Source organism: Xenopus laevis, chromosome 7L (genome assembly GCF_017654675.1).
Source record: "Xenopus laevis strain J_2021 chromosome 7L, Xenopus_laevis_v10.1, whole genome shotgun sequence".
In the NCBI taxonomy this organism is placed as follows: Eukaryota; Metazoa; Chordata; class Amphibia; order Anura; family Pipidae; genus Xenopus; species Xenopus laevis.
This window is the reverse complement of record NC_054383.1, coordinates 98,558,715-98,575,762: the sequence shown is the minus strand read 5'-3', so window position 1 is coordinate 98,575,762 and position 17,048 is coordinate 98,558,715. Positions and strand designations below refer to the sequence as shown.

Below are 17,048 nucleotides of genomic sequence, written 5' to 3'. Positions count from 1 at the left end.
CATCTTGCTAAACCACTGCAAAACTAAACAGAGAATAAAACATACCTTCTTAACAAGATGAATTTAAAAATAAAATATTTTATGCCAAATTATCTAGAATAAAGGTCACAGTGCAGTTGCAGAGTTTCTTTTTGTTTTACATTTGCAGATATAACAATATGCTTCTGGCTGCTCGCTTTGCACTAATAAAAGATGATGCAAGTACATATTATATGCAGCCTGACTTACTTTCTCAGTCATGTCATGACTGTGTGGCGCATGGCAGGAAGGATAGTTCAGCAGGTAACGGGCGCGGGACCCAATTGCGCCCAATCGGCCTAAGGCCGGCCCTGGACATGGGCATGTCCATCTCCTGGATTTTGTTGAATATTAGTGATTATCTATCAACATTCTTGTGCCAGCAGGATTAGTGGAGAAATGTACCAGTGTAGAGCTACAACTGGTAGTGTAATGCTGAACATTAAATGCCAATGTACAAGTAGAAATACTACCCATTATGTGCCAACAAGGTCTCAGCTTTATAAGCCACAGTGCCACCAGGAACACTGTATAGCTATGGAGTTGAGGCAGTGGACAGTCACAATGCTCTCAGCCCTTAAACACAGTATAAAAACACAAGATACTGAACTATTGGCACTAGTTAAGTAATTTATTAGCTGCTCACTTGCTTTAGGTTGAGAGGGGACTGAGATCGTTTAGCTGCTGCAGTATCTGCTGGAGGCCCTGCTCATCCGACTTCCACACACACAGCACGGCAGCAGCAGCAGCTTGAGAACAGCGACGAGTGGGAGGGGCGGAGCTACAGTGGGAGTTGAAGGAGCGGTCCTAGAGACTGCCAGATGCATTAAAAGGCAGTTTCTTATTAGGAGTAAAGATAGATCAGAAGCGGCCCCTTTAAAGGAAAAATAGAGCGGCCTTTCGGGCAATTGCCCGAAGAAACAGATTACCAGTCCGGGCCTGCAATTGCCATTGTAATAAATAAGGAATGATTCTACATTTTTCCTCTCTAGCATGCAGAGCTTTTAAAATGTTTGGATGGGAAAAAAGGCCATATGCTGGCACGATCTTCTCATCAATACATTACCAAACTTGAAATATTGCTTTTAGGCACAAATACAAACTTTATAGTATGAAAATGAATTTGCCCCAGTCTACCCACATGCAGTAAAATCAATCTCAGTAATAGATAGATAGATAGATAGATAGATAGATATAAACCATTATTTGGATATAAAATACACTGGTACTGTCAGGTGCGGATTATGTGTGTATGTGTGCCATGAGTAGTAGTAGTAGTAGTAGTAATCGCAGTAGTAGAATTTTGCTTCCACATAACTACATTAATTTGATTTATCACATGTCTATAAAAGTTATGTATGTGTAAGATTAGAACCCCAACACTATAACAACTAAGTGATTCTGGCTGCAACACATTTATCATAGAATTTTATTTAGCGTTTAAAAATGATCTATATGGACTGAATGTATGCAGTGCTATGTTCTATTTCTACTAGCGGATCCAAATTGAGAATACAAACCAGAAACTGACTGAGGAGCTTCTACATGTGCAGCAGGAGAAGGAACAGCTGCACAAAGAATTTGAGAATATCCTGAAACAGCTGGATGAATATATTCGGTAACTCAGACCAATGCTATCCTTCTCTTTATTGTTTGGTTGCTAGACAACTCTTACATAGATTTAATGCTGTATTAAACTTGGTATTTTCCTTACATCATATAGGATAGTTTAACTTTTAGTATGGTGTATATATAGTGTAAAATGCAGGGTAGCTCAAAATCGGGGGATGTGAAATGAAGGTTTCACTATAGTGTTATTTTTGTACCCTGTATTTAAATTTTTTTTGTTCTGAATTGGAGGTTATGAATGGAAAGATGAGAAATTAAAACATAGGGAGAACATTAAACCAGTTATTTAGTTGTTGGAGCCAGTGACCATTACAACCATACAGGTATAGCAAATTTAGTTGCTAGCTGGAAAAGTGCAGGTATAGGAATGCTTGGAACCTTTCCATAATTTGGATCACCATGCCCTGCTAATAAAGTAGTTGTTCATCTTTGAGTTCATTTTTGTATGATGTAGACAGAGAGTGATATTCTGAGAGAATTTGCAATGGGTTTTTGTATTTTATTATTTGTGTTTTTTGAGTTATTTAGCTTTTTATTCTGCAGCTCTCCAGTTTGCAATTTCAGCAGTCTAGTTGCTAGGTTCAAATTACCATTGCAACCTTGCATTGATTTGAATAAGAGACTGGAATATGAATGGAAGAGCATTTAAATAAAAAAAAATAGTAATACAAAGTAGCAATTAGTAATACAAAGTAGCAATAACAATAAATTTGTAGCTTTACAGGGCATTTGTTTTATAGATGGGGGTCAGGAACCCCTATTTGAAAGTTGGAAAGAGTCAGAAGTGAAAAGGCAAATAATTAAAGAACTGAAAAAAAAAAAATAAATAATGAAGACACATTGAAAGGTGGTTAAAAAGGCCCATTTTATAACATATTAAAAGTTAACTTAAAGGTGTATCACCCCATTAAATAATCCCAATAGGATTGTTTGGCCATTACTAAAGAATCATGAAGCTTAGTTACCATCAAGTACAAGGTACAGGTACGGGATCTGTTTTCAGAAACCGGTTATTCGGAAAGCTCAGAATTACAGAAAGGCGGTCTCCCGTAAACTCCATTTTATCCAAATAATCCAATTTTTAAAAACGATTTATTTTTTGTTTTGTAATAATAAAACCGTACCTTGTACTCAATCCCAACTAAGATATAATTAATCCTTGTTGGAAGCAAAACCAAACTATTGGGCTTATTTTATGTTTATATTATTTTCTAGTGGACTTAAGTATGAAAATCCAAATTAAGGAAAGATCCGTCATCCGCAAAACCCCAGGTCCTGAGCATTCTGAATAACAGATCCCATACCTGTACTGTTTTATAATTACAGAGGAAAATAAACCATTTTTAAAAACTAGGAAGGGAAATACCCTTCCTGTAATTCTGAGTTTTCTAGATAACCAGTTTTCAGATTAGGGATCCCATTACCTATTATTTTTCTTTATATAGTGCCAATATTCCATACTTTACAGAAATTATACGTTTCACATCAGTCCCCTACCCAGTGGAGCTTACAGCCTAAGGACAATTGCAGAAGTGGCAATTGGTTGTGTGTTGCACCCTGTATATCAATATCCTGTGCAGCAGGTGACTAAGGAAGTGACAATATGGATAATTAATATGTATCAACAAATGCAATGACTATATGGCAACTTTTTCTGGTTTTACATTAGGAAATATCATGAAAAGCAACTGCGACATAAAGCAAAGCTTAGCCATGCAAAGGAAGTTCATACCAATGAAGTGAATCAGCTGGATCTGCACATTAAACAGTTGGAAATGGAAATTACATTATTGAAAAGCCATGGTGTAAAGGTAAGTGATCAGGCTTTTTACTGCCTATCGATTGATTGATTTTTTTACTATGAACATGGTTGCAAGAATTGAAGCATGGGTGTCCACAAATAGGGGCAAGCACAAATAAGGGCAAGGGGAGGTGCTTGCCCCTCACCCTCTGGTATTTTGTATACCTGACTGTCCCAGATCACTGTAAAATATCCCATGTTATCTTGATTGTCCTCTGTTTTTCTAGGATCCATGCTTCTTGCAAAAAAAAAAAATCCAAGATGGCCTCGCACCCCACTGTGGAACGCACACCGTCTTGGATTTTTTTATGGGTGCCAAGCAGTAGAAATGAAGAACTCTGGTGTTGGTATTCTGCCTGTGCAATTGTAGGTGAGGGAATGCTTTCAATCTAGACATTTATCTTCCTGGAAAGTCTGCAGTTAATGGAGAGCTCATTGGCCATTTCTACAGTGATCTTGCTGGCTTGTCTGGGGTTCAGTGAGTGCTTATTGGCAATCTCTACAGTGATTATAATTTTCAGTAGTACGTCTGGGGTTAATATGCAAATTGTCGATTTTCCATAATTAATTATGCTGGCACTTCCTGGGTAATATGTGGATTAGCCATTTTCTGTACTAATTTTACTTGCATGTCTGGGTATGTTTTGGTAAAATGGGTGTGGTATTTAGGGTACGTAGCCAAAAAATGTTCACAGTGCTGCACACGGCACATTTTCTTTATTTATACCCTCTGCTTAAACAGCCCTGCTGCTGCTAGTTATACAATTATATAAGTTGTGAGTGGCATTATGGGCTTTGCTAATAAATTGATTTCCTACAAACTTGGCACCTAGTTATTGCAGGCAGGCTTAGTTTTTTTTTTGGCTTGATGAACATTTTCTGCAGATGCCCATGTGCATTTTCATTTACCCTGTGGTGGTATTAAATGCTTGTCCCTATTTTTTTAAGTTATCTGGTAACCCTGCAGTAGAAGCAACATGCAAAAACAGGCTCAAAGAAAGGCCATAATAACTGGTAGTTTCTGGGGTTATATTTACAGGCAAAGATCTTCAGTATCAAAGGGCTTTTGCCTTGGGCTGGTACAGAAAACTGAATGTGCAGCGTTTCTACCTTATGTCTTTGTTGAGGTTTTAAAACTGTGTATTTCCTCTTATTTAACATGACTAATAAGTCCCATTCTGGGTACACAAAAGTTGCTTATATGTGGGGACCACAGAAATGAGCACACGCAGGGAAAAAACTTTTTTGAAAATTTGCTGCTGCCCAGTTAGGGTAAAGTCAACCCTGTTAAATAGGATTCTAGTTAATTTCTCCAAAGTCCTGTTACCGTTGTATAAAGCTGGTGCCCCCGCACTCAAAGGCACACATCTTAATACAGATTTCAAGCCCTCCAAAGAGTAGCCATAGTTAATAGCTCTACCTAGATTAACCTTTCTACTAATCATTTGCTTTGGGTATCCTTTTAAACAGAAGTGGGGCTACCATACTTCTAATAACTACAAGGTGTTCATATGCTTTTCACCTGTAAAGAGCTTTTTTTGAGGGCTACAAAGTACCAGATACATGACTTAGGGCAAATGGTTTATGCACCGATTTCACAATGTAGTTATTTCGCTGGGAGGGTGAAACAAATCATTTTAAATAATGGCATTTCTGTAGTGTAGCTGGATATGTTATGGCACAGAAATTATCAAGATATTTTGAAATTATTTCCCTTAGGATCAGCAGTGGATCAACAAAGTTACTACAGAAAATGAGCATCTCAATGAGGAGAAAAGAATTTTGTTACAGAAAATGAGTGAACATGACGCGTTGGAAAGAAACCACAAATGGGAATTGTTATCCGCTCAGAACAGGTAGAAAGCTGAGAATAATATAGTGAATTTGATTGAAAAAATTATTTTTAAATAGGCTGATTTGGGGCTAAAACATGCATTTTGTCTCATAGAGTAAAGTAACCGTTATAGTAAGGCTTACAGTGCCTGTGCATACTTTTTTTTTACAATTTTCACACCACTACCACATAGTACGAGTGTAACCTGCTTTGTTGAATTCCATACAGTTTTTTGCAAGATGCAAAGTATATGGTGCTAATTTGCATTAACTTTGGTAAACCACATGGACATGGCATGCATTCTATTTTGTTGGTACCCTCCATGACACTGGAATTTTGGGAAAGGATGCTGCATTGTAGGCAGAAAATGTGATTTGCATTCTTGCACCAGGCACTCGTGTTTGTAAATGAACCTTGATGTAACTAAATCGGCATAACTAACACATTATTAAATATATAAAAAATAGGGATGCACTGAATCCACTATTTGGGATTTGGTGAAAGATTTGGCCGAATACCAATTTGCATATGAAAATTAGGGGCAGGAAAGGAAAAAGTGGAAAAAAGTATTCTTTTATGACGAAAAGTCATGTGATTTCCCTACCTGCCCCTACTAACTAAATACTGCTTCACTGAAAATCTTTGTTCAGAAAACACCATGGTACTCGGATGTTCCTGGGAAATGAAAGACATACCACTGTTATCATTTGTTGAAAGTGGAGTAAATTATTATGCAGGCTGAGAGGGGTTGCGAAACGTTTTTATATGACTTTAGTTTGGTAAATGTATGCATATTGGGCATCAAACTGTTCAGTAGACCCTTGTATTAAAGATGTTTTTTTCTTTGTTTTTTTTAGTATGTTCCAAAATGTGGGGCATGTAGTTAGTGTAATGTAGTGTAGGGTAAAATGTAAGCTTTGTGACAATTTTCCGAAATTTCATAAAAACCACTACGTTCAGCATAGCTTTGCAGTTTGGTTTGCAGTAGAAAAATGTATTTACCCATTTTGAATTCGTCAGAATCTGTACTTTCTGAAAATATATGGTTTTCTAGGGTCTCTATACTGTTATGGTGTTTATGGCACATAATACACACCAGGTGCTTATATGGCAGCAGCCAGAGTGTCTGCATGAAAATGTATGTGCATATTTTCATTTGGGTGTCTCTCTACATCACATAGTTTGGTAAACCTATGCATAATATACATCGAACTGTTAAGTGGGCCCCTGGCATTCATATTTAGGATTTTTCCTTGGAACCTAATGCTATGTGGGAAATAAGATGCTAGAAAGTGTCAGTTTTTAGGCGTTTTTTAGGTATTTCATCAAAACCAACTATTTTGGCAAAGCACTCAGTAGTTTGAAATGAAAATGGTTACCCATTTTGGATTCAGCTGAATATGTACTTTGCAGAAATATATGGTTTTAGAGGGTCGTTATTTTTTTTTTAAAAAAAAATGCAGTAAATGTGCTCCTTATTCAGTAGCTGAAGTGATTTCCGGGATAATTTGTATGCACCGACTTCATTTTGGGGTCTCTATATGCCACATACTTCTTTGATAAACCTATGCACAATGGGCATCAACCTGTTTAGTGGACCCCTTACTCTGTGCGGGAGATAAGATTCTAGAAAGTGGCAGCTTTGAGGTGATTTTCAGGTATTATCTAGGCAGTGCTGTGTGGCATGAGACAAGTAAACACCTTCTGATTCCAGAAGGCATCACTTTGCATATAACCCAATACAAATAGCTGTTCTCAAGAGTTGTGCACTGCTTGGTTTCTATATGCAGACTAAACTGGGCATGCTCAAAATGTAATGCAAATGGCCCCTCTGGAAGTTGCCTTTGTGGTTGGCAGAAATAATCAAAACTTCTGCATTTACGACAGGGGCTGTTCCCTTTCTGGCTTACAAAGCTGATTACCAATAATTCAAAATTGTTATTCTTTTTTTATACAAATGGAAGATCACAGAGACTGCATCCATCACAGCTGTACCCACAATTTCCAGTGACCAGCAGTAGCAGTGCCCAACCCTGGCATCATTCGTACGCAGAACCACTAAGTGCAGACTCTGAGGAAAACCTGTGATTTTGAAGTTCCTGTGCCACAATAAAGAGCTCATTCCCTAAAAAGAGTTGTGTGTGTGTGTGTGAGTCCTACCCTATGCCCACGTACTCTCACTGCTTTGTGCAGTTGCACCGACAATTTTAGGAAAGCATTTTGACCAAGCAGTTCAGAGTAGAAAGAGATGGTTACACATTTTGAATTCGGCTGAACCTTCCAAAATATATGGTTTTGGAGGGTTAGTGTATTTTTTTTGTGTTTTTACCCTGCAAGTGACCTTCAGGACAATTTGTATGTGCTAACTTAATTTTGGGGTCTGTAAATGTCAGATATTTTGGTAATCCTATGCACAATGGGCGTCAGACTGTTCAGTGGACCCCTGGCATATGTAGGGTGTTTTTTTTTTTTTCTTGATACCAAATTCTGTGGGAGATAAGATGCTAGGAAGTTGAAGCTTAGGGGATTTTCAGGTATTTCATCATAACCTATGCACAATGGGCATTAAACTGTTCAGTGGCCCCCTGGCATTCATATTTCTAATGTTTTCTCTTGGTATCTAATGTTGTGTGGGAGATACAAAATTGTAAAGTCAAAGTTTTAAGGTGATTTTTCAGAATTTTCATACATTTTTATAGAAACCGCAAAGTTCAGAAAAGTGTGTGTGAAACGAATGTGTATTTTTCAAACATATATGGTTTCCTGGAGTAACCCTACTCTTCCAGGATTTTTGGCTTTGGAACCTAAAGTATGTTGTATTCTGCTGCAGTGCTTAGAAATTTGGTAATTTACTGCTGGGAGTTTTTGAGCTATAGAAGTCAGAAATCTCCATAAAATTATACATATCTGGTATTTGCACATTTGAGATACTGTAGGCTTTCCAAATCAGATGAATTTTTGTGCATAAAAAAAGAAGTGGAAATATACAAAATCAGATTTAGAAAGCTCAGGTTCTTTCCAAAAAAAAAAAAAACCAATGTATAGTTTTCTTAGGTAAACTAAAAATCCCCCCAGGAAATGCCCCAAAATGAGACAGCACAAAATGTTCAAAAATGTCTGCCATTGAGTGTAAATGCAATGTGAAATTTTGATGGCAGTTAAAGGGTTGTTTAAAATTGTTGAATAATTCACCTCCATTTTTATAGGGCACATATACTTGATGAAGAAAACCGAGAATTACAGGAAGGTCTGCTTCAGCTTTATAACCAAGTCTCATCACTGGATCGAGTATTAAAGAAAATAAAAGCTCTCAATATAGAGGTAAGCAGGTCACTGCATGAGGCTTGAAGTGGCAATTACATTGCCTTGCAAAATCATTCCGACCCTAACCCAATGCTCTTCTTTTACCGAATAACAAATCCTACCCTTAAATTTTGCTCTGTGGTAATGAAATTATTTGGAGGGGGAGAGATCCAACTGATCTATAGTTGCTTTTAGAACCACCAGTCTCTGTGAGGCCATCAGGATCAGCGTTATCTTTGCTGTATTTGCAGTGAATTTGCATTTCCCATACATTATACTGGGAAGCTTCTGAAATTGGTTTCAGGCATTTTCACAGCTGTGGATTGATGTATAAAACTATGGGAATCAAAATGTATTCCTTATGTGCGATTTTTCTTAGAATTTTATAAGTTCAAGTTTTCTTTTTGAATATTTGGTCAAAGCACCACTTCAGCTGATAACACTTTGATAGCGCTTCGTTTTCCGAAGTCGCCCGAAGTTTCCAAGTGAGGAAGGTTGGGCGACTTCAGAAAACAAAGCGATGCGAGTGCCATGCCGCAGGCGATTTCTCATTCTAGCAGGCGGAAGATGGGGAAGCCGTTCGGGGAGATTAGTCTCCCCAAAGAAGAGACTAAATCTCCCCTAATCTCCAAGTGTGTGACCTTACCCTTATAGCAATGGCACACAAAGATTAAAAGCAAGAGATAAATCTCTGCTTCTGCTGGCGGCTAATCTCCTGTAAAATCTTTCCCACGCGCAATAATGTGAATCGCTGGTGGTAAAACCCATGTGTTGCTCAGTCTCCCAAAATCACATGAAGTTGCCTCAAGGGTAAAGGTTTGGTACTTTTTATAATGTTGGTTTGTTTATTTTTATCTTTTTCCCTTAAAGGAAATTACAAACATGATACCATCAGAATTACACATTCTACAACTGCCAAAAGCAAGGTGAGAAAAGTGTTTCCCCTCTACCTTTTTCTGGTTCTTTCACTACATTAAAGGACAAGGAAATTGCAATGTAAGGCACCCATCCCAAGTTATATTTGTTAACTTTATGACATCACAGGCAGTGAAAACAGGAAGTGGATGAGACAAAAAGACAGTAGAAAGAAAGACTACGCAAGCTGTATACATGTGTTAGTGAGCAACAGGCATGGACTGCTAGAAGGGTAATTCATAAAGCCTAAAGCAGGCGAGATATAGCCAAATGCAGAAAAGTAGAAAAACTGAGTGGGTCAGTTGAAATGAAATACAAGAAAATAAAGTCAGAATGCAACAAACTATTCAATGAATTATGTTTCTTTATAACATAAATGATAAATAGTGCCTGCAGGTTATGCTGAGGTCTAGGACAACAGATGAACAAACAAGGGTTACAGAATAATTCAGGAGGCTCAGAGGGCACTGCTCTCTAAATATTTAATATTCATACCCACTATTCTATAGGGTATACTTGCAATGTATATACTGTATATGACCGTGTAGATTCCCAATGCAGGTTATAATGAGTTTTTTTTAACCCTTGATCTTGAACACGTGAAATAGATTAAAGTGCAGTCAGCAGTAGGGTGACAACTAGCATGTTCTAGGACCTAAGGCAGACAAGCATTTTGGTAATATATGAAAAATCTCATCATGCCCCCCACAATATTCTGTAATGCATTTTTATTAGGGATGCACCAAATCCACAATTTTGGATTCAGCCGAACCCCTGAATCCTTTGTGAAAGATTCGGCCGAATACCGAACTGAATCCTAATTTGCATAGCATTTTTTACTTCCTTGTTTGGTGTTAAAAAGTCACGCAATTTCTCTCCCCGCCCCAAATTTGCATATACAAATTAGGATTTGGCTGGGCAGAAGGATTCAACATGGAATCAGAATCCTGCTGGAAAAGGCCAAATCCCGAACCGAATCCTGGATTCAGTGCATCCCTAATTTTGATGTATGCTGGTTTATAGTTTGTTTTTGGTATTTAATACTTTGCAACATGTACTTTTTATTGACAAGTTTTCATTTAGTTTTTCAGCCAATGGAAACTCCAGTTCTTCTGGGTTACTGAAAGCCATTGGAAGTATACAGACGGAGGAACCCATGGACTACAAAGAGCCACTGTCTTTTTCCATCACCCCCACTTCAGATATTGGATATTTAAATGTAACTTCCCCAGGAGTTGTGGCTACATTCCCAGAACCGACCCCGAATGAAGGGACATCCAGTGAGAATGTGTGAACCTTACTCCAGGTTTTATAGACAAGGCTGGCTTTTGGGGACATTTTCAGTTGCCTTCTACAGCCTTGGCGAATAGCTGCTAACACATGACATTAAATGAAAGCTAAAAACCACGATTTAAAATACTGCAAATAATCACTGGGTAGAAACACACTTTTAATGTTTTTCTAAGGTTTTTATGTTTTCTAATAGATCATTAAACTTTTTTTAAAAAAATATAGTGTTTTGTAAAATTTTTATTTTTTCATGTTACATGATAATGATCAAGCAGCATGATCTGATAGATTAAGAGTTAACATTTTATTTTCCACACTGGAACAATTTGTATATTTTGCCCATAGAGCAGAATGGCATCTGGAAACCCATTATCCAGAAAGCTCCGAGTTATGGAAAGGCCATTGCCGATACAGCCCATTTTAAGAAAGAATTCAAATTTTTAAAAAAAATGGATTTCCTTTTTTCTCTGTCATAATAAAACAGTACCTTCAGTATGGTGTTGAAACCCGCTGGTTTGGGCTCTTCCTTCCACTTTCCCTGCCTGTGACATTACTGTGCCGGCTTCCACCTCCAGTGAGCGATTTTTATAGACTCTCACCAAGTTAGGGTCTGGTGTGGGTGGTACCTTGTACTTGATGGTAACTAAGCTGCAAAAATCGATATTGGTCTTAAAACAATCCTATTGCATGATTAAATGATTTTAGCAGACTTATGGAGATCCAAATTACATAAGGACCCCATATCTGGAAAGCATCTGGTCCCAGTATTCCAGATTACAGATCCTATACCTGTATCAGCTGAAATATTTACCAGATATATGTCAGGAAGGTCCCAAACACAAACCAATAATCCGCCAAATCAGAAGTTTTTTTTTATAAGCCCATGCATAAAACATCTGAAGTAGCTGTCAGTGTACTCTGCAACTGCATCCAATCCGGTCCATGACTGTAGACGGCAAGGTATCAAAAGTGGATGGTGTAAACTTAAGAAAATAGTAAAGAAGACAATAATGTAAAACATTATTTCGAAGATCTCCAAACAAGCTTGAGGTGGGCAATATCAGGCAGATGCAGGATGTTAACACATAAACGCGGTCCAAGCCCCTACAAGAATTTGAAACCTGCCCAATCAATATCTTGGCAATTTTGGGCAGATATTGGTAGGGTGGGTTAATCGGAGCGTCCCCATAAATAGGCTACTGAATTGGTCTGTTAGCTTATTTTTTTTCAATTCTTTATTTTGTTTGCTTGCATTCAATAAAAATAAAATATGTTCACATTTCAGATTTATGCATATTACAATATCATATGTAGTATATCATAGTGTAGTCCACTTTTCAGTCATGACACATTTCTTTTACAGAGTACAGGTCAATTAAAGGTATATTTTACATACATGTCAACTTTTTAAACAAACCTATAAACAGACAAACAGACAATACTGGGCAGGTGGCATTGGTTTTGTCATCAAATGTTCTCTAAGCAGAGAAGTGATGTTCATCAGGTACTCTAAATTATAGTCAGAAGTGAGTTGAAATTGGGATTTCAATCTAGATTTGAATCTCAACGCCAGGGGTCATCAACCGCAAACTTGAAGGGAGACTTGGTTATTTGTCTATGCTATCAGGTGGTTTGTTAGCTTTTATCTGTCCATATATGGCTACCTTAAAGGGATACTGTCATTGGAAAACATGACTTCTGCACTGAAATCTGTTTTTCAAAAGAGCAGGTGTTTTTATATTTAATTTTGAAATCTGACATGGGGCTAGACATATTGCCAGTTTCCCAGGTGCCCTCAGTCATGTGACCCGTGCTCTGATAAACTTCAGCCACTCTTTACAGCTGTACAGCAAGTTGGAATGATATCACCCTCCTCCCTGAGGAGCCCATCAGCAGAACAATGGGAAGGTAACCAGATAACCGCTCCCTGGTAGATATAAGAACAGCACCCAATAGTAAAAATCCAGATCCCACTGGTGACTCCTTCAGTTACATTGAGTAGGAGAAACAACAGCCTGCCAGAAAGTAGTTCTATAGTGCAGCACTGGCTCTTTCTGAAAGCACATGACCAAGCACACTGACCTGAGATGGCCACTACGCACCAATATTACAACTAAAAAAATACACTTAGGGGTCCATTTACTTAGTGTGTGTCCATTACACTTAGGACCTTGAATTTCCAAACCTCTCTTAGACATTGGACCTTCGAATGCAGTCCTTTATACCAAATTAAATTACTGGTAACAAAAGACATTTGTATTGGCTGTTAGTGTAGAATGAGACAGAACAGGCTATGTTCTCACTTGTTCCATTTATATCTAGTACAATAAGTCTTTTAATGAAATACAATACGCCTTAAAAGAAAGTATAATTGGAAAATAAATGTTTCACAGTAAGTGTTGATGAGGGACTGAGCTGTGTTCTGTACACCACTGATACTGGTTTTATACATAATATACTGATGGCTGTATCAATTGTCTGACTACCCTTGCAGGTAACCTCAGCAACTTCTACCAGACATTTATTATTTAATCTGTGTTTTGTCACTGGCAGCACATTATAGCTGTGTTATATTAATGCTATTTGTTAATCTGATTTGGGACATTGGGGAACAAGAATATGGTGCATATGATCTGGAGATTGAACATTGGGTTAATTCATAACCAACTTATGTGGGAACCAGAGTGCATATATTTTATAACTGTTTTATTAAGCCATATACAGCTTATTTCATTTTGTGTGCAAGGGAAAAGAGGGAAGCTAATCAAGTGTAAAAAGAATATATATATACAGTATAGGGTGTCTGATGACATTTATATAGCATGATAAACACAATGAACTTTTCTTAAAGAAGTGTTTATTAGGTTGTGGCCACCATTTGCCATTAATTATTCTACACTGTTGCAGAACGGTTTCCAGTTCAATAAATGGAGACGAATGAATGTTGCATTATTATTTTTTTTTTTTTTTACTTTTTTCCTACAAAAGGGAGGGAGATGCTAATTCTGTATAGCAAAAGTAGGCTGGAACTCAAAAAGCTCTGATATTGGGTAAAACAGGGTTAAATCACAGTTTTTTTTCAGATAGTTCTCTTAAACATGAAACGTAGACTGAGCCGTTTTGTTGTTTCTAGCGGAAAGTTGGCACAGTATAGGAATGTAGCCTGATATTGCTTCTACCTGCCAGTTAGGCTTTAGAATAAGTGCTTCGATACAACACACTTCATAAATACACGATGCACAAGTAAAACTCTTGTTTTACTGAATATCCTGCACTGAAATTATGCTCCGTGGTATTTTTATTTCAAAGCACAGATACTCAAAATTTTTAAGTTTTCTTTAGGGCTCATTTACAAAGTGCAGTGTAGGATGCAGGGCTGGGCCAAACCGACTGGAAGTTCTAGGCAACCTGGCCAGCCACCTCACTCCCGCCACGTGTGTGTGTGTATGCGCAAACATGCAAGTGCATGCACCATGACGTCATGCAGGGGGCACATTCATAAGGGAGTTTTGGCGTCTCCCCATCCTGCCCTATCAAATGTAAGTTAGAGAGCGCTGGTTGTTGCAGGGTGATAAGGTGCCCTGTTCTTAACAACTGCCCTATGGTTTATTGCTGTGGTTTAAGCCGGACGCTTAAAGGGCTCTATCCCCTAGAAAACTGAGAAGAAAAATACAGGAGCTGCTGATGAAGAATGACTGATGTGGCCTTTTTCCCTTATCTATGATATCCAGTATAGTTCCCCTTCTTCTATAATAGTAGCTTCTAGTTGGGGGTAACTGTTTATAACTGAGAATGTGATTGGCTGTGGATATATTTAGGTATAAATTTGTAGAAGCTGAATGTTATTTCATGGCAAACTTATATTACAACATGTAACGAGAGAATTAATGAAGTGTCCGAGTTGCAGTTGAAAATGATGTAATAGCTGAACGCAATGTCATGGAAGAGTTCTATTCAGGGCTTCCATTTTGCTTTGCTTTGTATTCATGCCAGAAAGTTTGGCTAATTTTCCAGGAGTTTGCACATATAGTTTTACACTGAATTTATTACATAAAACCTTTTCTAGTGCACTGAAGGCCACATTAGTTATTTTTATGTATTTTTAACAAATGTGCAAGTCCTACAATATTGTGTTGGTCTGTTTGAAGTTGGCATTTTCCCAAAACAATTACTTTAATTCTCCACTGAAACGTGCATGAAATTAGTGCTCGGTATGAGAAATTCCTCAAAGCTGGATCTCCTGAACATGTTGCAGCTTGACAGCCTAAAGGGCCCGGCGTTAAAATTTATAAAGAAGGAGGGTTAAGAACAATGAAGGGGAATCCTTACAGAGAAAGGAACCAGCGGTGCACCCTCCTTACTTACATGGTTGACGTTTGAGTTAACTTTTAGTATGACGTAGAGATGTTCTGAGACAATTTGCAATTGGTTTTCATTTCTTATTATTTGTGGTTTTTGAGTGATTTAGCTTTTTATTGAGCAGATTTCCTGTTTGCAATTTAGCCATCTGATTGCTAGGGTTTATATTACCCTAGTAACCATGCATTTATTTGAATAAGAGACTGAAATTTGAATAGGAGATGCCTGAATAGAAATATAATTTTTAAGAATTCCTTCCAGATGTTTCCATTACTAATTGCCCTATAGTTATATGTGCCCAAATGTAGCCAGCTTGTATGTCATTTGGCATCAGTTAAACACTAAAAATACCATTTTGCCTAATGGAAGAAAATGTAACGTATATATAATATATAATACACAAAAGCCATGAATATCCTGTAAATTATATCCTTATAAACGGTGAGTTCTGATGTCATCAGTTATAAACGGTGAGTTCTGATGTCATTTCTGTCACATGACTCACTGAAATTTGTGTATTATAATAAATAAAGTACCCCCAGTTGTAAAATATGAGGATATTAGAAGTTACCTCGGAGTTCCATGACCTTTATAAAAACACTCGGCCTTCGGCCTCGTGTTTTTATATGGTCATGAAACTCCTCGGTAACTTATAATATCGTTATATTTTACAAGAGGGGGTACTTTATTCACTATATAATTATGATAGATTTCCAATTATCTTAAAGTTATTTGCACATATTATTGGAACCTGTCTTTCTCTGACTCATGATATTCTCTGTCCTCGCTGCTGGTTATGACTTGAAAATATGTTGGAAAATCCAGCTCCTCTCCAGACAAGACTCCACTTTGCACCATGACTTGCATATGTCTTCAGAAGTCTGGCTTCTGCTACACTTTCAGCAGTCACAACCAGCAGAGAATAGCAAATGGTTAAACAGATACTGCTTCCATTATTAATTACTGTATATTTACATATAACTTTAAATCATTAGAAAACTGTAATTTAGAAGGTGCTAATAATTGTGGGGGTTGTGTTTTATCCTATTTAACATGTCACGACACTGTACCTCCTCTGTCATTTAACTGCCCAGCCCACCATAGTGTCCTAGTCTTTCTGTAGTGAACGGATATGGGGTATAACGACAAATTATTTTGCTGTTGGCCCAGCGACATTTAGTTACGCCATTGGAACAGACATCAAACAAACACATAAATGCAAGGATGGACACCTTAGGGCTAAACTACACAGGAGAGGTTGGTGTCAGATCGACAGATCACATCCTAGAAGTCGGATATAGATGCATAGGTCAAAATATAACGGGATGGATAAAAAAATCGAAAGTGTCAACTATATGGAATATTTGCCATCCGATGCATCTGTTGGATGGAAGCGTTGCGTGCTGCATCTTAAAAATCTGATGGTGTCGGAAAGACTTTTTTTTTTTTTTTTAATCTCATGTGGGATGAAGCTGCATGAACAAAACACACATCTGATCCACTGATGATCCAACTTAACACGACAGCTATGGGGATCAGATTTTGTAGGATCTTACAGAATCTTGTGCTATTGCGTGGTGTTGCATGGCAAAAAATCAGACTCAAATCTCCTGTGCAGTTTAGCCCTTACTTTCTAAATCATTTACAGTGTCAATGTGTCATTGATAAAGCTAGTTAAAAAGACAAAAACATGGTTACTCTGATTACAATTGTAACCCAGACTGAATATTTTCCAACAACTCTATGCTCTCTGTCACTGAGCCAGTTTAACGCTGAAGTTGAATGGTTTCACCCTAGCGGAACTGCCTATATTATGCAAGCATTTTAAATAGGGAAGGACAGTAACAGAGATAGGCTGACCAGGATTAATTCCAGTTTGGCTAGCAATTGCAGATGGAA

The 17,048-nt window shown here is 37.7% G+C and overlaps 1 protein-coding gene across 2 annotated transcripts in view; it reads left to right on the top strand.

Annotated features, from left to right (window-relative positions):
- Positions 1-11,301, top strand: part of ccdc30.L (coiled-coil domain containing 30 L homeolog) — a 63,072-nt gene extending 51,771 nt beyond the window's left edge. For both annotated transcript variants that reach the window (XM_018226063.2, XM_018226065.2), the window contains 6 exons: positions 1,515-1,636; positions 3,317-3,458; positions 5,168-5,304; positions 8,489-8,603; positions 9,456-9,511; positions 10,584-11,301. In XM_018226063.2, the coding sequence (XP_018081552.1) occupies positions 1,515-1,636; positions 3,317-3,458; positions 5,168-5,304; positions 8,489-8,603; positions 9,456-9,511; positions 10,584-10,794 (783 nt within the window). In that variant the 3' untranslated portion in view covers positions 10,795-11,301. The remainder of the gene's footprint in view (positions 1-1,514; positions 1,637-3,316; positions 3,459-5,167; positions 5,305-8,488; positions 8,604-9,455; positions 9,512-10,583) is intronic.
- The last annotated feature ends 5,747 nt before the right edge of the window (positions 11,302-17,048 follow it).